Source organism: Chrysochloris asiatica, unplaced genomic scaffold, assembly GCF_000296735.1.
Source record: "Chrysochloris asiatica unplaced genomic scaffold, ChrAsi1.0 scaffold00071, whole genome shotgun sequence".
Lineage (NCBI taxonomy): Eukaryota > Metazoa > Chordata > Mammalia > Afrosoricida > Chrysochloridae > Chrysochloris > Chrysochloris asiatica.
The window spans coordinates 9,659,116-9,681,304 of record NW_006408589.1 but is presented as its reverse complement, the minus strand read 5'-3'; the positions used below and the strand labels follow the sequence as shown (position 1 = coordinate 9,681,304).

Genomic DNA, 22,189 nt, shown 5'->3' with positions numbered 1-22,189 from the left:
AAGCAGCTGAACACTTTAACTCTTTGTATCACCTGGGAGTTTCCAGAGTAGGTCTCAGACACTAGCACAAAGAGAAAACAGACTCTGATAGACTTTACCTACTGCTCCCTCCTAGAATCTGGGAGGGAATTAGCAGAAAATGGTGTGGTAAGGTCTTCAGGCTTAAAAAAGGTTGTGGGTCTTGCTTCGGTAATTCCACAGATTCTTGCAGACCCACTTCCTCTTTAAATCCTGGATTGAAGTCCCTCAAGTCTGCATTTCTCTGACACTTAGTCTGGGTTACAAAGCAAGGGTCTTGTACTTTGTTTCCTCCTGGATGTGAATCTTGCCTTCCCAGATACATCATACTCCTGAAGAGCAAGGCCAATTACTTTTATTCTTTTCCTCTACCACTGCCCTTAGCATGTATTGGACTCTGGTATATGCTGGGTTGTCTCTGGCTGACTCCTAGTGGATCAACAACTAATACTTCTACACAGAACTTGAACACACTTCAGGGTGCTATAGAGAAAACAGTTCAACAGTTCCTTAAAAAGTTGAATATAGAAGTACCATGTTGTTGTTGTTGTTAAGTGCCGTTGAGTTGGTTCCTATTCATAGGGTTTCTGAGGAGCTTGAACCCGCCAACCTTACAGCTAAAATCGACTTTGCAGTCTAGCACATTAACCCACAGCACCTCACCAGCACTCCATATGACCCAGCAATTCTACTCCTGGGTATGAAGTTGTCAAAGACTTCATTTTGCATGGATCCCCATCTAACATTGATGCCAACAGCAGCCAAGAAATCAAATGATGTATTGCATTAGGGAAATCTGCTGCACAATTCCTCTTTAAACTTTCAAGAGCAAAGATACCAGTTTGAAGACTAAGGTGCACTTGACCCAAGCCATGGTATTTTCAAATGTAAAAGTTGAACAATGAATAAGTAAAACTGTAGAAGAATTGATGCATTTGAGTTATGGTGTTAGAGAAGAATATTAAAGGTATCATGGACTGCCAGAATAACAAACAAATCTGTCTTGAAAGAAGTACAGTCAGGATGCTCCTTAGAAGCCAGAATGGTAAGACTTAATGTCTCATACTTCAGACAAGTTATCAGGTGGAACCAGTCCTTAGAGTAGGACATCATGCTAGGTAAAGTGGAGGCTCAGTGAAAAAAGGACATAGTGGTTACGAATCGGGCTGCGAACCTTAAGGTCAGCGGTTCGAAACTACCAGCTGCTCCGCGGGAGAAAGATGAGGCTTTCTACTCCCGTAAAGATTTATACCCTCGGAAACCCTGTACAGGGTCGCTATGGGTCGGACCCGACTTGATGGCACTTAACAACAACAACAACAACCTCAATGAAATGGATTGGCACAGTGGCATTCACAAGGGGCTCATGTGTAACGACATTTGTGAGGATGGTACAGGACTGGGAAATGTTTTATTCTGTTGTGCACAGAGTTTCTGTGAATCCAAAACAACACAATGACACCTAACAGCAACAACAACATAAGACCCGATGATCCCACTCCTAGATATGAATGTAAGTCAGAATGTTTTGTTACTAGGGCTGTAATTCATACATGCACATGTTTATTTTGTCATTTGTCCTAGACAAAATGTGGTTAAGCATGTCTCTGTGAGCAGTGGATGACTGCAAACAAGTTCTCTCAGTAATGCACTTGTTTGAGTCTCATTAGGATGCCTTCAACAAAAGGGCCAGTTAAAACAATGCCTTCTGACAGATTCAAGGCACAGAGGTCAGCTCAGATGGTTGTGATGATTGTCTTGTTTTCAAACTTTGTATTGTAAATTGAGTGAAGGTATACAGAGCAGACCTTCGGTGTTACATTCAACAAATCGTATACACTTTGCTTCATTGCAATGATTGCAGTCCCCTCCATGTACCATTACCTAACAGCTTTATTCACTTTAATACTTACATTCCTCCTTGTGTCTTTTGTTACAGTCATCTTTCCTCTGCCAACCTCCTTCTTGTGTATTGCCTGGTCCATCACCCATGTTAACATGTGTCTACCCCTCTGGTCCATGAATAATTTTCCTTATCCCACTCCTCCTCCCCCTCTAGACATCATAGAATGTTTCTTTTGGTGATTGTGGTTTGGAATTCCACAGAGGTTATCTTGATAGATTTTCTTGAAGAGCACTAGGTGATAACAGGGATTTTTTGTGAAAAAGTTTTAAGAAAATTGTAAGATACATTGGTGAGAACAAGACCAGAAAATGTGTGCTGGGGAGTTTTGTCGCATCATGACAATGCACGTGCTTATTCTTTGATGGTAGCAAGGGCTGTCCTAGGAGTCTTTAATCTGAAACCCTTAACCCACCCACCCCACTTCTGTGATCATACCTGGTTCAGACTTCTTTTTGTTCCCAAACACCAAGAACATTTGAGAGGAACATGATTTGAATCCCTCAAGGACGCTAAAACTGCCATTTTGCTGTGGTATAAATCAAAGAGCACAGAATTCTTTGTGGAAAGGTTAGAAAAATGGAAACACCACCTTCAGAAGTTGTATAGACCTAGACGGAGGATATGTGGAGAAACAATAGCTTCACATTTTGATTTATTTATTTATGTATTTATTTATGTATTTATTAATGATAAAGCTTCTATGATTTTTGTAGCAGAATTTTGCTGTTGTTAGGTGCTGTCCAGTTGGCTCTGACTCATAGGAACCCTGTGTACAACAGAATAAAACACTGCCCAGTCCTGTGCCATCCTCTCTATTGTTGTTATGCTTGAGCCCATCGCTGCTGCCACTTTTTTTTACTTACCCTTATATATACTCTGAGCAAGGGAATGCTGGGACATAAACCGAGGCCTGTACAGCAATGAGCAGCACAGCACTGTTCACAATAGCTGAAAGATAGAGACAGCCTAAATGAGCTCTCAGCCTCAAGGTCATTGTGAACCACAAAGTCAAACTCACCAGCCACTCCTTGGAAACCCTATCTAGGGTTGTTATGAGTTTGAACCAATGGCACGTAACAACAACAGCAGTTATATATACAATGGAATATTATCCTGTCATAAAGAGAAATGAAGTCCTGATACTCCTACATAAATGAATCTCGAGAACATTATGCTGAAGGAAATAAGTCAGTCACAATAGAACAATGCTGTATGATCCCACTTAGATGAGATGAATGTCTAGAGACCAAAGATTATTCATGGTTCCTGGGATGGAAGGGTCATCATTACTTAGGGGCACTGAGTTTCTGTTAAGGGTGATCGAATCATTTGGATAAAGGACAGTGATGATGATGTCACAACATTGTGAATATAGTCAACGTCGCTGAGTTGTACATGCAAAAAATGTACCATTACCAAGTGTCTTATATTTGTTGTTGGTAAGTGTTGTCAAATGGGTTCTGACCCATAGAAACCCTGTGTGGGGTTTCTCAAGAGCATCTGATGGGTTTGAACCACCAACCTTGTGGTGAGCAGTCTAGTGCTTTTCCTACAGTGCCACACCAGGATGCCTATAAAAAAAAAATGTATATATGTATATATATATTTGTCAAAATGAAGGGAAAGCTGTTAAGGGAGGCATTTTATTCTTTTGAAACTCTTCAGAAGATAGCTATATGATAAATTATTAGTCCCATTTTATAGATGTCACAGCTGGGGCTTAGACATGTTAAACGATTGATCAGGAAAGGAGACTCTCTTCGGGATCTTGAGGTAGGACAAATATCCTGATGCCTAGCACTACGCTTGTGTCCCATCCCACAAGCAGCAGGGGAGGTAAAGGTTTCTCATCTTTTTTCCCCAACTGGCTGTGAGCCTGAGGAAATACTATATTGGGTCTTACTTTCTGCAATTGTAGCTTCTATTATAGTCCCAGGCATGTAGAAAGATCTTAGTAAATAGTTTTTGGGTGAATGAACCATAAGGAGACAATTCCTCATAGGGAAATTTCCCCATGCTGATCTGAGGAGAGATTTCCCCATCCCTGGGTGGGGATAGTGAAGTTTTCTAGACTTACTTGGGATGGTTGGGTGTGTTTCAGGTTAAAGTCAAGGAACTGAATCCTGTGGTCCCTGATCTAAAATGTCATGGAATTTGTTCTTTATTTCTTGCAGAGCCACTTTGTGGCATGTATGACAGCTATATTAAATCAGATGGGCGACCAGCACTATTGTTCCTATATCGAGACCTTCCAGACCAGCTATGAACTTGTGGTGAGTCTGATGCACTCTGGGTTTTTAGGAGGGCTCTAATCAATTCCCATAAGGAATTTCATATATGTGTGTCAACATGCAGAAACATGTCAGTTTCATTGCCATCTAGATTTGCAAATCTCACTTCTAGAATGTCCCTTCAATCCATATCAGAGATAGTCTTAGATGTCTAGAATGTAATCTCTCAACAAATATTTGTTACTGAATCATGGGTGTTTAGAGACTTAAGAGCATGAGTGTTGGACTCACACAATCTATGGTTTGAATCTAGGATTTGTCACTGACCTGCTGCATGACCATGAGTAGGTTAATCTCTCTTCAGTTTCCTCATCTGTAAGGTGGGAATGATGTCATTTATGCTGCACAATTGCTAAAGGTTAAATGAGAACACAGAGCCTGTCACCTATTAAGTGCCAAGTGAAAGATGCCTAATGTATATTAAAATATATAATAGTATAATGCATTGTTGAGGTGTTGTTGTTAGGTATCATTGACTTGGTACCACCTCATAGTGACCGTATACACAACAGAACGAATATAGTATAATACAGGACAATACGATGCCAGGCCCTCCAATGCAGTACAGTACAGTTTGATATAGAGAGGAAGTTGGGTGTTGGATGGGAAAAGTTGTCTCTGTTAACTCCTTCTTTTCCTAGCCTCTGAGAACTTGTCTGTTCCTGGACTGTTGCCTGTGGCCTTTGGGTTCAGATTATTTCATCCAAACGGAGCCCATCCCAGGTTGTCCCTGGGGTATAGCCAATACTTTGCCCTCAATATGGTCAGCCATTGATCATTCTGTTTCCAGCCTTTATCGTGGTCTCCTTCCTACTAACAGATTCAGGAGTCCTGCTCCCAGGGGCTAACTCTTATTGGTGGGACTAAAGGCACCAGAGTTGGGCCAGCCTGAGAGAGTGGCTCCTAAAAAAAGGTGGGGGGGGTCGCTAGGCAGCCAGTATCCCACAGCATCTTTTCAGCATGTGATGGTCTCTCCATTGACAGGATTGACAAGACAATAAAGCTATTTTTGGAGATACAAAAAATAAATAAACAGAAGGTTTGGGACAATATGCAAACTTTCTCAGGTGACATCAAAGATGAAGAATAATGTCACCATCATCATTAAGAACTTACAGAGTTCATGCAGTGGGCCAAGCTCTAGGCTGAGCATCATAGGTGTTTGTTAGCTACTGTTGAGTTGGCCCCTGACTCATAGCAACCACATGCCCAACACAACAAAATGCTTCCTGGTGCTGTGGCAACCCATGATTGGTTATGAACCAGACTATTGTGATCTGTAGGATTCTCATTGGCTGATTTTTAGAAGCAGATTGCCAGGCCTTTCTTTCTGCTTCATATTAGTCTAGAAGTTCCACTGGTACCTGCTCAGCATCATAGCAACACATAAGCCTCCACTGACAGATGGGCAGTAGCTTTGCATGAATTGGGAATCAAACCCTGATCTCCCACATGGAAGGCAAGAATTCTACCACTGAGCCACCGATGAACTCTGAATATCTTGTAGATGCTACCCATGCAATCCTCACAGAAACCCTGCAAAGTCGACAGTGTTCCTATTCTGCTGATGCAGAAACTAGGACATAAAGCATTGAGGTAATTTTCCCTAGAAGCAAAGATTATTGGAAGGGAACCAATCCCATTTCCAGAACTTTGAAATTTAGGTTAAAGCAGTGATTTTCAAATTATGTTCCTCCCAGCTTCACTATCGTCTGTCATAAACACACACACTTTAGCCAGAACTCTCTGCATTTCATCTATCAGATTCCAGGTAAGATTTCTTTTCAACAAAGGATTCTGCTGTTAAAATCATTTGAAAACCACTGGCTTAAAGAAAGAACTCTGAAAGGGTTTAAAATTGTACCTGAAGAATATAGGTGGGAAGGTTTTACTTTCTGCAGTCCAGGAGGATCCCAGTTCCAGTGGTTCTGGTCTTTGCTGCCTGGGTTTGCCTCAGAACTCATGTTCTTCAAGGATGAAGAATGAGTGTGGTCCACTGCAAAGTCTGATGGGGCATTCTGAAGCCTGCTTTGAAACTCTTTCCAAAGGGGAGGAAAAAGTCCTTTTGTAGTGCTTCCTCTAATCTGCTCATGTGCGTGTGTGTGACGTATGAATAAGCTGTATTTACAGTACTGCTAATTAGATGTTCATCTTAATAATAGTTTGTTTGCTCAGTGACCTGAGATGCTTTCATATAGTGGAGGTTATTTCCATCTCAAATACATATTTGGGAAGATGATTTTAAAATTGTCACATCAGTGAGTGAATGCATTTACTTCTTTACTCCCAAAGACAGAATTAACAGTGCTTTATTTTGAGAGCATTTTCACATTCCATATTCATGTTCCACTCGTATTGTGAAAGTCTCCCAGAAGCCACATTTTAGCTGTCCTTTGAAATCCAGTGTTGTTGGTTCTCGTTGGATTTACTTGATGAAAAGCTGGGCCTCTGCCTTTTCTTCTCCCGCTGCCCAAATATAATAAATAAAACAGAGCACCTACAAGATGTGGGCACTTCCAGTGAGTTTCCATGAAACAAAATGATGGGTATATTTTTGCTTTGCCATTACAGGACTTCTTGATGGAGACGTTCATCATGTTCAAGGACCTCATTGGGAAGAACGTGTACCCGATAGATTGGATGGCGATGAGCATGGTCCAGAACAGGTGAGCTCTCTCCTACTTCCCAAGGACCACCTCACACTCACAGTCCCTGTGGGGCAGGCGATAGCTTCTGCATGGTGCAAGTAAAAGCAGCTCTGGTGCCACAGTGGTTTCAGGGCTGGGCTGCTAACGGAAACGTCAGCAGTTCGAACCCACAGCCATTTCCTAGGAGAAAGGTGAGGCTATCTGCTTCCATAAAGATTTATAGACTTAGAAATCCTGTGAAGCAGTTCTGCTCTGTCCTGTGTGGTCACTGTGAGTTGGAATTAATTCAATGGCTATGAATTTGGTTTGAGATTTGGACCCCAGGGAACTTCTTATCAACATTGAATCATCTTCGTTCTATTATTATTTTACCTCTCTTGCCTTTTATATACTGAACTGACTTCTCAGAAAGCCCTTTCCACCATCTTCATTCTTCAAAGTCAAACACCAATTCAAACATGAAATGTTACATTTTCTCCTAAATTTTTAAGGAGGAAGAGCTTAGAGCAGCATTGTTAAAAATATAATCTGAGCAATGCAAAGCCATTACTCTAGTATTCAATATATGAAGAGACTTCAAAAAGTTTGTGGAAAAAAATCCGTTATCATTTCATTCCATTTTCTTATGAACTTTTTAAAGCCCCCTCGTGTGTGTGTGTGTGTGTGTGTGTGTGTGTTCAAAGAAATGATGGTAAAGTAAGTTAGGGAGCATTGAATTAAATTGCTTTGAACTGGTTTCTATACTGCAGGATGGCTCAGAGTTTTTAATATGCTAATGTGAACCTTTAAGGAAAGGATTTAGGAAACAGTGTTTCAAAGATTTACTTGCCTATAGAACCATTTGGGGGTACATGTTGGTGTATATATGTATGCAATCCCAATTGCATTTCAAAGAACCCTAGTGACTTATTGGTTAAAGTGCTGAGCTGCTCATCAAAAAGGTTGCGGTCAGGTTTAGGCATGGCTGTATCTAGGTGCTCAGATGGAACCTGTGTCTCTGTTGACTTCATTCTTGGGGAGAGGCTCCTTTTGTGTTGGGAAAAGTGGGCTCCAGAAATTCTAGAAATGTATCTTGTAAAACTAGCAATCCCAATAGCAAGAAAGAGCCTCTTCAATCCGTCCGTCAAAAGTCCCCTGGTTATTTTCCAAAGGTCTCGTGAAAGCTACATGCTCATCCATTAGCTTCTGTGACCAGTAAAATGAAGTATGCTGTTTTAATCAGGCTTGGGTCACATGACCTACTTTTGGATCTGGGGGAATGTGATCAGTTCTACACAAACCACAAAATCTGGTTTGATTTTGACGTATGAGAGAGCAGTTCTCTGAAGGGAAATCCAAGAATTGTTATCAGAAGTAAGAATAGATGATGAACAGACAAATGCACAGATATTCACCAAGGATATTAGGGCAGGGCAAGTGATGAGCTATAGACTGTCATCCGGGAGGAGCCTGGGCTAACCTGCAGGGAGTGCTGTGTAGACAGACAAGTCCCTCCTGAGATTCCAGCTAGCTACAGACTTTAGTCATTTGGGATACAGGCCTCCAGAGATAACACAGTAATCATTGTTTCTTCATACCTCGAAAATTAGAATATAATTTTATAAGAGACCTAAGAAAATGGAGTTGTTTCTTAGATAAAAATATTTGTAACTCTTAAGGGCCTGCTAAGTACTAAAGTCTCTACATTTAAGAAAAGTTAGGTTCTTAGATACACAGCTGTCAGACTTCTACATTATATCTTAATTCATCTTCTCTTGGAGCCTCAGTTTCCTGACCTGTAAAATGGGGGCTAATAATAGCTTCCATACCATGGGATTGTGTGTGTGTGTGTGGATAAAATTAGATTTTTTTTTTATTTTTATTTTTTACGATTGCAGCCCATAGTAACTTGAGAGAACTCAATAAGAACTGGTGTTACCATCATTAGGTGAATATAAGAAACTTAGCCTTGGAGAGGAGTAAAGCACATGCCTGATATCAACCAGGAGTCCTGGTGTGGCACAATATAGGATAAGCACTGCTGCCAGCCATAGGTCAGAGGTTCAAACCCACCAGCCACTCCTTGGAAACCCTATATAAGATCACTATAAGTAGAAACCAACTCGTCAGCACTTAACAACACTGCCAACCAGAGGAATCCCTTGATGATAAAAATGGTTAGCAGTTCTGCTGTTAACTGAAAGGTTGGGAGTTCAAATACCTGGCAGTCTCCTTCTTAAAAATCAATCACTGGTAATCTTGTGCAGCACAGTTCTACAGTGACACAAATGCAGTAGCCATGAGTCCGGGTCCATTCAGGGGCCACTGGTGCAAGTACTGTCAACCGGAAAAGAGAGTTCTTTTTCACATTGTAGAAACATAGCTGAATTTGTAGAATTCCCTTCATCTTCAGGTGATGATAAATCCCTGAGAGGTGCCAACAGTTTGTACTCTCAACAATAACTTGGTCAGTTTGAACCACAAGGTTGGCAGTTCAGACTTACCAGCTGCTCCTTGGAAACCCTATACAGGGTGGCTATGTGTCAAACCGCTTTGATGGCGCTTAACAACAACTAACTTATAATATGGTGGTTCAAAGTTAGCTAGCAGAACCATGGAAGAAAAGCCTGGATGCCTGCACTCATAAAGATTGTTGTTGTGTGCTGTTAAGTCATAAAGATTACAGCCAAGAAAACCCTACATGGCAGTTCTAATCTATGAGTCAGAATCAATTTAGTGACAACAGGTTTTTGGTTGTTGTTCAGTTCATGTATTTCCATTACATCTATGAAGCACTTGCTATTTTTTTCACTGTTTTTGCTTTTTGTGTGATATTGTAATGTTATTGTCATGTGCCATTGAGTTGGTTCTGACTCATAGTGACCCTATATAGGATTTCTGAGGAGTGATTGGTAAATTTGAACTACCGACTTTGTGGTTCAACCTCATCTTGTGGTCCAATGCATTATTCCACAGCACCACATTGTTGTTGTTGTTAGGTGCCATCAAGTCTATTCTGACCCATAGCGACCCTGTATAGGGTTTCCAAGGAGCTTGAACCTTGAATCTGGTGAGCTTGAACCACTGACCTTGCAGTTCGAATGACTTTGCAGTCTGATGCATTAGCCCACAATGCCACACCAGGACCACGTTAGGATTCTAATAATAGCTAAAATTTATTAGGAGTCCTGATGTAGCACTATAGCATAACAATGAACTGGTAACCACAGGGTCGGTATTTAAAGCCCACCAGTTGCTCCTTGGAAAGCTCTATACAGGGTCACTATGAGTCAGAACTGACTTGATACAATTTGATAACAATAATAATAAAACTTATTCAGCACCTTGATTCCTCACTGCTATAAATGCTTTGGACACCTAGTGTGGCACTGTAAGGTTAGCACTTGACTACTAACCACAATGTCTGCAGTTCAACCCTACCAGCTACTCCTTGGAAACCCTATACAGAATCACTATGAGTCAGAACCCACTGGATGGCACTTAGCAACAGTAACATAAATGCTTTATATGAATTTATTCATTTAATCCTTGCAACAATGTTACTATGTAATGTGGTATACTGCTGCTGCTGGTGCTATCAAGTCATTTCTGACTCATAGCAATCCTGTATAGAGTTTCAGAGGCTGTAAATCTACATGGGGTAAGAAAACGTCATCTTTCTGCCATGGAGCTGCTGGTGGATTCAAACAACTGACCTAGTGGTTAGCAACCTAACACGCAACTCACTACACCACCAGAGGAGTTCCTAGACCTAGTATAGTCTTCATTTTATATATAAGGAAACTGAGGTCCAGAATAAATAAAGAACTTGCTTACCCGGGTAGCACTGTGGCTTAGGAATTGGGCTGCTAATTGCAAGCCCACTACAGTTCAAACCCACTACAGTTCCATAGGAAAAAGATGAGGCTATCTGCTCCCATAAAGATTTACAAACACAGAAACCCTATATAAGTTTGCTGTGAGTCAGAATCAACTTGATGGCAGTGGCTTGGTTTGGGTCCGTTTAAATAAAAAGCAGGTAATTTGATCAGAGCCCAGTCCCTTAACCTCTACTGCTTCTTACAAGTTGCTGGCAAGTCTATTCTGACTCATGGTCATCCCATATGTATCAGAATTGTGCTGCCTAAGATTTTTAATGACTGCTTTTTTATAAGTACATCACCAGACTCTTCTTTCAAAACACTTCAGTGTGGACTGGGCCCTCCAGCCTTGCAGTTAGTAGCTGAGTACTTTCACTGCACTGTCCAGGGTCTCTAACCTGTCCACTGCATCCTCTGAATCAGGGGTGGCTAATGTCAGGCCCATTGGTCATATGAGGCCCAAGAAATCATTAGGTCTGGCCCTGCCAAGGCAACCGCAACTTCAGCCATCACATGGTTTTTGTTGTTAAGTTGCCATAGAATCCATTACAACTCATAGAGTGAACCTGTGTTGGGTTTCCAGGGTGCAGCTGGTGAATTTGAACTACTGATCTTTCAATTCAAACCAACCTGCGATCCAGCACACTAACCCACAATACCACACCGGGACTCCAGCCATCACATTGTTGTTGTTGAGTGGATTCTAACACATAGCTACCCTGTATAGGGTTTTTAAGAAGCAGCTGGTGGGTTTGAATCACTGACCTTGTGGTTAGCAGTCCAGTGCTCATCCTACAGCGCCACACCAAAAGTCTAGTCATTGCATGAGGGATGAGTTAATTAAATGTTTGATCAAATAGGCTAATTTTTAAATTGATAATTTTGTATGGCCCACAAATGATGTTATAAATTTTGGTAGAAAAAAGTTCCCCATCCCTGGTCCAAATGGTGGTGGTTAAGTACTGTAGAGTTGGTTTCAACCCATAGTCACCCTGTACAGGGTTTCCAAGGAGCAGCTCGTGTGCTTGAACCTCCAACCTTGTGGTTCAAAGTGACTTTGTTATCCAGTGCATCAGCAGCAGCATTTTATGTATGTGCTGAAACAGAAAGAGGTGGAATGACTTGTCCAAGGTCATACAACTCGTTAGTGAAATATTTCAACACAATTTGGACAAAAGGAACATGCACGGTGATTTATTAGCCCAGACTTGTATTCCCACATCACCATTTTATCTCGCCAAAAATAGCTAACCCAAGTTCAACTGGTACATGTGAGCAAGGCAGCTTTCTGTGTTGGCTACTTTGAACATTGTACCTAACTAACTTCCTTCAATTTCTCTGTTTCTCTTCTCTGTTTGGTTTTTGCTATCATCATTATTGATATTACTAGAATTCACCTGATTTTATAGTTTCTCTATTATCACTTATTATTTAAGTACATATGTATTATTTATATCTTATTTACTTGTTGGGGAGGAAGGGGAGGGATTTTCCAGATCAGAATGCCTCTCAGCTGTATACTGTTTGTGTATGCAACCAGAGTGATGCCCTTACCCCAAGAAATGATGCTTGTTGGAGCTTTTTTGGTAAGATTCAACTTTTTGTAAGATTTGATTTATATGATGTGGTTAATTTTGAAGTGATCAAGTTCTTGACAGTGTTACAAATGAACAAGATTGCTCGGAATCTCTTTTTCCCCCCTTTTAGGGGTGTGGTATTATAATGGCTAAATCCAGCACCTGATCTGGAAATCCAACAATTTGATGAGATTTGGAGATTTATGCATATCCTTAAGCCTCTGTAAGTGCTGTCAAACAACCAGTATTTATTGTGTGTTCCGGCATCTAGGGCTCTAGGGAGTGTGCATATCCATTTAAGCTACAGTTCCCGAACACAGGGTGCTAACAGCACCCTGTCGGGGGGACAGAATAATATCTACCCACAGAGAGATAAGCTCAGAGCACAGAGAGACCAGAGGTACCACAGAGGTTTGAACTGACTACTTACTGTGTAGGTTCAAATCCTGCTACTCCCATAAGCTAGTCATGTGACCTTAGGTCAACTCAGTTTTCCTTACTATAAAATGTGCCTAAAAATAATACCTATGATGGAGAATTGTTATGCAGAATCAAATGAAATAGTATGCATAAGGTTTTTAGAAGAGTAGTGGGCACATAGCAAGCACTCCATATATGTTAGCTATTGCTTTTATTTTGACATTCCTGTGGCTCAAGAGGAGTTCTGGGTGTGGAGCTGCAGATTAATGTGCTAGACTGAAAGGTTTGTTTGAACTGCGGGGTCGAAGGTTCAAGCTCACCAGCCACTCCTCGGAAACCCTATAGATATCACTATGAATCGGGACCAACTCAATGGCACTTAAGCACCATAACCAACCATAGTCTGAAAATGGAGTCCTCGTGTGGCACTGTAGGATCAGCACTGAACTGCTCACACAAGATAGATGGTTCAAATCCACCAGATGCTCCCCCACGCAGGGGGTCCCTACGCGTCTGGTTGGAACCGACTGGACAGCACTTAACAACACACAACAACCTGGTCTGGGAATATTTCTAGTCCTTCACAGAAGGCTGTATCTTGTCTGCCTTTGTCAGTGCTATACTTCAAGGTCTGGTATTGTCTCAGGCCCATGGTAGGTAGGGTCAGAGTAGTTGACACCAGTTTCTCTTCCTCTGCCCTACCTTAATGACTGGATAGTTGCTCTGCAGTTGACTCCAACTCACGGAGACTGTATGTACAACAGAATGAAACACCGCCTGCCCAGGTGTCATCCTCATGAGTTGCTCACATGTTCCAGTCCAGCATTGCAGTTATTGTACATGTCCATCCCATGCCCTGATGTTTCCCCTGCTTCAGCAAATACAGTCTCCTCCTCCAGTGGCTGATCCATCCTGACAGCATGCCCAAAGCCAGTGATTTGGACAATATTCCGCACTGTCTATCACGTTCTCATTTCCTAATTTTCATAAGCAGATCACCAGATCTTTCTGCCTAGTCTATCTCAGTCTAGAAGCTCCACTGAAATCTGTTCACCATGGGGGACCCTGCTGGTATTTGAGGTACTGGTGGCATAGCTTCCAGCCTCACAGTCATCACATGAGCCATCGCAGTCTGAGAGACTGATAGATGGGCTGCTGTTCAGTGTCATCAAGTTGATTCCAACTCATGTTGTTGTTGTTAGGTGCCATTGAGTCAGTACCAACTGATAGTGACCCTATGCACAACAGAATGAAACACTGCATGATCCTGAGCCAACCTCACAATTGTTGCCACACTCGAGTCTATTGATGCTGCCACTTGGCCAATCCATCTCACTTTTTCTCTGACCCTCCACCTTACCAAACACGATATCCTTCTCCAGTGACTGGTCCCTCCTGACAATATGTCCAAAGTATGAGAGACGAAGTTTAGCCATCTTGGCCTCCAAGGACCACTCTGACTGCACTTCTTCTAACACAGATCTGTTGGTTCTTTTGGGAGCCCATGGCACTTTCAGTATTCTCCTCCAACATCATAATTCAAATGCCTCAATTCTTCTATGGTCTTCCTTATTCACTGTCCAGCTTTCTCATCCATCTGAGGTTGTTGAAAATACCATGGCTTGGGTCAGGCGCACCTTAGTCCTCAAGCTGACATCTTTGTTCTTCAACACTTTAAAAACGTCTTGTGCAGCAGATTTGCCTAATGCAATATGTCGTTTGATTCCTTGACTGCTGCTTCCATGAGTGTTGCTAGTTGACCCAAGAAGAATGAAGTCCTTGACAACTTCAATCTTTCCTCCATTGATAAGAATGTTGTTTATTGGTCCAGTGGTGAGGATTTTTGTTTTCTTTAAATTGAAATGCAATCCATACCAAAGGCTGTGCTCTTTGATCTTCATCAGTAAATATTTTAAGTCTTCTTCACTTTCAGCAAGCCCAAGGTTGTATCATCTGCATATCACAGGTTGTTAATGAGTCTTCCTGTAATCCTGATGCCACGTTTTTCTTCATATAACCCAGCTTCTCAGATTATTTGCTCAGCATCCAGGTTGAATACGTATGGTCAAAATTGTAAAGATTTCCTTGTAAACAGAATAGAACAATAGTTTAGTATCTAGATTTATAAAAGTAGGGTTGTTGTTAAATGGCATTGAGTCAGTTCTGACTAATAGTGGACCCTGTATAGCAGGGGTGTGAAATGTCTGAACTGCAGCCCATATAAGTCCCTCAAAATCATTTGTTCTTGCCCTGCCAAGGCAACTGCAGTTCCAGCTATCACACTGTTGTTGTTGTTAAGGGCCATCAAGTCTGTTCCAACTCATAGTGACCCTGTATAGGGTTTCCAAGGAGCAGCTGGTGGGTTTGAACTATTGACCTTATGGTTCAAACTGACTTTACAGTCCTGCAATGCCACACCACGACTCCTGCCATCATATTTAATTCACTGACCCCTAATGGCATCATATTGTTGTTGTTGTTAAGTGCAGTAGAGTCTGTTCCAACCCATAGTGACCCTGTACAGGGTTTCCAAGGAGTAACTGGTGAGCTTGAGACTCTGACCTTGCGTTCAAACTAAACTGATGTTGCAGTCCAGCGCATTAACCCACAGTACCACAACAGGTCAGTTAATTACATGTTTGGCCAAATAGAGCAGGCGAATTTTTAAGTTGATAATTTTGTATGGCCTGTGAATGATGCTATAAATTTTGGCAGAAAAAAGGTTCCCCACCCCTGCTGTATAGGGTTTCTAAGGGTTTGAACCACCCTTATAGTTAGCTGTCCAGTACTTGTCCTATGAGGCCATACCAGGACTCCAAAAGCAGAGTACCCTTGTTTGAATTCTTGTTTTACATGTACTGGCTGTGTCGCTGGGAAAGCTACATAAAGTCCCATCTCTAAAACTGAAGAAATATCTAGTTCAGAGTTCATGTAAGAATTTAAAAAGAAAGAAAGTCAAGAATCCATGTAAAGCCTTATCACAGAGTCTAAAACTCACAGCCAGTGGATTTTATTGATCTTCTATAGCCAGCTAATGCTGTAGGATAAGGACTGGATTGGTAACCACAAGGGTGGAAGTTTAAAGCCACCAGCTTCTATGAGTCAGAACTGACTCCATGACATTTAACAACAACAGCATAGCCTACTAAACATCACAAATGAGATGACATAAGTGTTAGGTGGAGATTTGATAGTGAACATTGTCTTCAGCAGTGAAGGTTTATTATCAGTGAGAATGAAGAATGAGTTGAGTGTCTGTGCATTCCAATCCACTTTGTCATGTTATCTTAGGCTGTAAGGCACCATTATTTTAAAAAAAGAAAGAAAGGAAATAACACTAGGAAGGCACACATACCTTAGAATAACCAACCATTTGAGATCAAAAGGGCAGCATTTACCAGAGGACAAAGCTCAGAAGAGTTAGGAAAGGAGGAATGGAAACAGGAAACACAAGGAGAAAGTGGGCTAAGTGATGTTACATTGTAGGGAGTGCAATCAATGAAACAAAACAAAATGTGTGATTTGTTGAATGGAAAACTGATTTTTTTTTTTTTTTCTGTGTAAAACCTTCCCCAATTCAGAATGAAAAGTTTAAATGAAAAAAAGTGAGGGGAGGAAAGAGAGAACGGAACTGTGTCTATGTGTGTGTGGGACCAATATTTCCAACCCAAACCCAAAGTGTAGTAATATTTGGATCCCTAGAGTAAAGTTCTGGAAGAATCCAGAGAGAAGGAGAAATCTTGATTTAGTGTCCCCATATCCTATCTGTGGCCATTCCCTGTCATCAGCATAGGGACAGACCAATGCTTGGTTCATTGTACTTTTCTTTGAGAACCAGAGACAAGTTTAGACTGACAGCCAAAATAATGAGTGTACTAGAAATACTGATAACTTTGTTGCTGCAGAGAATGTGTAAAACCCCTCTTTTTTATATCATATTAGACAGTCTGAGATGTTTGTACATAATATGACAGCCACTCAATGCATTTCCATCTGGGAAATCAGATAACTAATCTTTAAAGAAAAAAAAAAAAGAAAAAAGAAACATTTTTTTTTCAAAGGCATGTTCGCAGATGGTGGAATAGCAAAACAAAAGAAATCTCTTTGTGACAGCTTGATGGGTGGTGGATTTGGTGGGCTTTTTATTTCTGTCTTCACATGGTCCTGCTTGCCTCAAAACTGGTCACTGGCTACTCCCTGGTCCTCTGTCCATTTATCTGTAAGCCCCCATACTTGACTTTGGGAGCAGAATGGAGCAATCCACTAAAAGATATAAACTAGCCTTAGCTACCGTGTTATGGTTGTCACCATGTGTTGTCACCTGTCCTCATGTGTAAGGCACTGACATGTATTTGCCCATTAAACCTCTACAACAACCCTGCAAAAGGAGACAAGCTGCTGCTAATTGAAACTGAAACTTCAGAGGCAGATGTTCATGTGTCTCAAGTCTACATAGTGGAAAGTGGCTAAGCCAGAAATGATACCCAATTGGGTATGTGGGTGTGCCTGAATCCTGTGCTCTCAGGGCTAGGATGCACTGTCTTCTTTGTTCAGCATACATTTAACATGCAGCAGATGTTACATTAGACGTTGTCTTAAATAACCAGTAACCATCTAGTAAACTCTGACGTATGGCAGCTCCATGTGTGTCAGAGTAGAACCATGCTCCAATAGAATTTTTAGTGAGTGATTTTTTTTTTTAAGTAGATCACCAGACCATCAGGTGCTTCTGGCTGGTCTTGAACTGCCAACTGTTTGGTTTGCAGTCAAACACATATGTCAGTTGTATCGCTCAGGGAGACTCCCTCTATTCTTGTTTTTAACTATCACTGAGTCAGTTCCAACTTATAATGACCCTATATAGGGTTTTCGAGAGTGGCTGGTGGGTTTGAACTTGCAACTTTGCAGTTAGCAGTCCAGTGCTGGTCCCAGAGTACCACACCAGGACCTCTATGCATAACTCATACAAAACAGATCTGTGATTTCAGTGGGCATTCTGAGGACTTCCTACCTCTGCTTTTGACTTTCTCTGGCTACAGGAGAGTACAAGGCTTGCTGCAGGCGGCATCAGAGACTGAATGCTCAGAGAAGCAACTTTCAGTGGAGAGTTGGGTACAGTTAGACACATGGAAGTTAAAAAGCTACTGTGAAGTTCAGTAGAGAAATGATGGGGACTTGTGTCAGATTGGCGGCAGTGGCTGATCCTTGTCCTTTGTCCATTTTGGAGTGATGAAAAGTTGTCAAATTCTGCATAGCCTTTGAATGTAGCACTAATAGGATTTACTGTCAGGCCAGGTATTTGATGTGTGAGAAAGAGAAAAGTCAAGGACAATACCAACTTTGTTTTTTGTTATTGTTGTTTTTTTTGTCTATTTGTTTCCCCTGAGCAAAAGGAAGAATGGAGCCTGCCCTTTTCAGTGAAATTGAAGACCACAGAGAGAACAACTGGAGGGAGGGGTATTAAACAATACAAGTTGCTGTTGATTCAACCGTGACTCATGGCGAAGCTATGTGTGTCAGAGTAGACCTGTGCTCCTGAAGGTTTTCAATGGCTGATATTTTAGAAGTAGATTGCCAGGTCCTTCTTCAGAGGCACCTCTGGGTAGACTGGAACCTCTAATCTTTAGGTTAGCCAGTGGATGCTAACCATTCATACTGCCCTTAGTGATGAATATATTAAGTTTGAGATGCCTGCTAGTCATCCAATGTGGGGAGTAGAGAACTGGACTACCAGCCTGGAATTCAGGGGAGAGATCAGGGAGTGAGATATGAATCTTAGCGTCTAATAGCATGTAGATGGGAGAGTGGATGAGATCATGGAGGGAGCTTCTGATCTCTAGGGAGGTACAATCCAATGGTAGAGACAGATGTTACTGAGTCATGCAAATGAATCATTCTAGACCATAATGAATATTGGAAGGGAAACTGCAGTGAGTATCATTTGAGGGACACAAAGGTACAGCAGGCCCTGCCCTAAAGAAACTCCTCCTCCAAAATAACACTTTGTCTGCATTCAAATAGCTAGACTGTCAAGTGTGGTCGTAACAGAGGGAGGCAGGATTTTGACATTCAGAGAAAAGGAGCAAGATCTTCTGTACAAAGAGCAGGGCCGTGTACTCAGGAAATAGTTAGAAGCTCACAGTTATGGTGAGCAATAAGCCTGGGAAGGAAGGTTGGAGTCAGTCTGAGCTTCCTAGTGCTGCTGTAACTAACACTACAAGTGGGTAACTTTAAAGAATGGAAATCGTGTTTTTTGCAGTTCTGGAGGCTGGGAGTGCAGAGCGAGGCTGCATTGACTCTTTCCTGGTCGTTAGTCCTGGGTGGTCCATGACTGCAGATGATCTTCATACATGTTGTTTGTGTGTTCATGCTTCTGTATCTAAACTGTTCTTTTTATAGCTCAGAAGTGAATAAAGCATCTTCCTCATAAACATAACAAATAAAACCCTATTTCCTAAGGGGATTCCATCCATAGGTATGGAGATTAGGATTCCAACACATATTTCAGGGGACACAGTTCAATCTGTAAGAGGTTCCATTTGTGGAGAGCAATGCCTGCCAAATAAAAGAGTTTTGATTTTCCCTGTGCACTGGCATCCCATTCCTTGCTGCATAGAGACCGTGAAGACCCTACAGAGGAAAGAACCCTCTGAAAAGGGGACTGCCAGGTTCAGAGAAAGTCAGCCCTCCTGGCTTCTGCCCCTGCAGTTGCTGGGGGGCCAGCTCACTCACAAGGAACAGTCCCCATGTCTGAACTGCAAGCATGTCTCCAATGGCAGTTCCAGCAAGTCTGCAGTGCTAAGGCTTGGTTGGGGGACATCCACACTCAGTTACAATCCAAAATGGATTCAGAAGCCCAGCCAGTGCCAAGGTCAGGACGCAACCCATGCCTGTGGTCAGGGCTCATCTTTGGCCAGGGTTAGGCTCTGCCTTTGACAGTAGGGAACCATTGGAATAGGCACTTGACAAGTCTGGAACTGTCCCTTAGGGCAAGGTGCCTTTGAAGTTGAAGAGGCAAGACATTGGGAACTGCTAGAGCAATTAGGAAGACTTAGCTCTGAGGAGGGAGATGGGCAGGAAGACATTTAAGGAGAAATGCAACCTGACAGCAGCTCTCAGAATGCTAATTGTGCATAATGTGTGACCAGTATTGCCGCTCCCAAGAGAAAACCCAGAGCTGAGTAAAAGGTGCCCACGGAGGGGCGATCATTGGAACATTGTTCACGACGGAAAAAGCTGAAAAGTAATATTCAGATCCATCACTAAGAAACCAGTTAAATACACTGCAATCCATCTACATGGTGGAATGCTCTTTAGTGATTAAAAAGATGATGTATATCTGTGTTCATTGGTGTGGAAGGGACATTATAATTTATTGCTGAGTGAAAAAGACAGGCAATGAAACAGCATTTATTGTATGATCACATATATCAATCTGAAGTACTTAAAATATCATTCGTGTATATATGTCTAGGGAGACCTTTGAAATTATGTTCATCACAATGTCCATGATGGTTTCTCTAGATTATATGGCCCGTTGTTTGATGTTGCTTGTTCTTTTTGGGAGGGAGGGATTTCTCTTGATAGCTCTCTGGGTGGTATGCATTGTCTGCCATGAACTTAAACTTTAAAAAAAAAACTATCAATTTTCAAAAAACAAAAGCAATTCTGGAGTTCTTCTTGCAAGGTAAACATGACCCCAGACCTAGAGTGTAAACAGGTGTTCAACTGGCTCAGCTGAAGCAGCTTTTGGTCTTTGAAACCCTCCTTTGATCTGGACGGAGGATGCCTGAAAGAATGTGCTAAGATGACTTCGTAACCTTTACTTCTCTTCCAGGGTGTTCCTGAGAGCTATCAACAAGTTCGCAGAAACCATGAACCAGAAGTTTCTAGAAAACACCAACTTTGAGTTCCAGGTGAGTGATGAACAAGCTTTCCTTTCTGAGTTCTGGCTGAGTTCTACCTCAAACTCACTCAGCAGCTCACAAATGGTCTCAGCAGTGTCTCGGGGGTTTAGAGAGAGGAAGGTAGGTGGAAGGGAAGGACTCGGGGCTTGTACCTGTACATGTTTAAATGAACCGAGCAGCAGAGGAGCCCTGGTGGTGCTGCTCTGGTGGCGCTCAGATGCCAACTGAAAGGTGGTTGGTTTGATCCTGCCAGCCACCTGGCGCAGTCTGATCCTGTGAAGACTCACAGCCATGGAAACCTGTGGGGCAGTTCTTTTCTGGTCTGTAATGTTGCTATGAGTTGGTATGGACTCAACGGCAGTGAGTTTATTTTTTGGTTTTAATTGAGTAGCATATGCAAATGTGACTTCTTAAAAGATCTTGTCAGAGTGGGTGCTACCTTTAAAAATTATACCACATTTTCTTAATTTTATATTCACTGGAGCTTGTAAACACAGCCAATCTTCAAAACCGAAAAATGTTTTACAATAAAAATTCCAAGTAAAGCTCTATGGCTTTCTAATTCCTCCAAAACTAGAAATGTACTCCGTAGGGGTTTTAACAACTGATTTTTCAGAAGTCAATCACCAGGCCTTTCTTCCGTGAAGCAATTCTAGGTGGACTTGAACCTGCAACCTTTCAGTTAGCTGAACAAGTAAACTGCACCATCCAGAGACCATCCAGTGTGAGATTAAATCACCCTCTGCTATCCAGTGCTCTGGTAGCGTAGTGGTTATGAGTCAGGCTGCCAACCTCAAGGTCAGCAGTTCGAAACTACCAGCGGTTCCATGGGAGAAAAATGAGGCTTTCTGCTCCCGTAAAGATTCACAGCCTTGGCAACCCTGTGCAGGGTCACTATGAGTCAGAACCGATTTCATGGTACTTAATAACAACAGCTATCCAGTGCTACTCCTAGTAACCTTGTATAGAGTTTCCAAGACTATCAGTCTGTGTGGAAGCAGACAACCTCATCTGTCTATCATGGAGCAACTGGTGGGTTTGAACTGTTGACTTTGCAGCTAGCAGCCCAACAACTAACCCACAGCAGTACCAGAGCTCCTTTCTGTGAAGGTGGGAGTGGTGGTGGTTGTGTGCCATCCAGTCACTTTTGAGCCCTAACAATCCTATATAGGGTTTCTGAGGCTGTAGGTCTTTACAGGGGCAGATAAGTCTCATCTTTCTCCCAATAGCGACTGGTAGATTCTAACTGCTTACCTTGCGGTTAGCAGCTCAACAAATATTCCACTGTGTTATCTAAAAGCACACTGAGTCTGCATCAAGTCCATGACTAAGAAAAAACAACTCCCCAAAACCTGGTGGCAAAGTCCAAGTTGCTACCCCTGGCTGGAGATATGAGGAAGGCCCTGAAAGGCTGACTCCCGGAAGTCTCAGGTACCCAGGGTCTGTTGTAGTGAGATTCTGAGAAGTACAAGTTATTGAGACCAGTGATCCAAGACCATGGCACTGTTCATCTGCTCATCTGAGGTTCGAATTCCTACCTGGGATTTTACTCCTGGCCATCT

General features: G+C 42.0%; 1 protein-coding gene across 1 annotated transcript in view; it reads left to right on the top strand.

Moving 5' to 3' along the window:
* The window catches only part of DOCK2 (dedicator of cytokinesis 2), a 658,261-nt gene that overhangs the window by 504,283 nt on the left and 131,789 nt on the right, over positions 1–22,189 (top strand). The window contains exons 28-30 of the mRNA XM_006864832.1: positions 4,099–4,197; positions 6,787–6,881; positions 20,558–20,636. Coding sequence (XP_006864894.1) covers positions 4,099–4,197; positions 6,787–6,881; positions 20,558–20,636 — 273 coding nt within the window. The remainder of the gene's footprint in view (positions 1–4,098; positions 4,198–6,786; positions 6,882–20,557; positions 20,637–22,189) is intronic.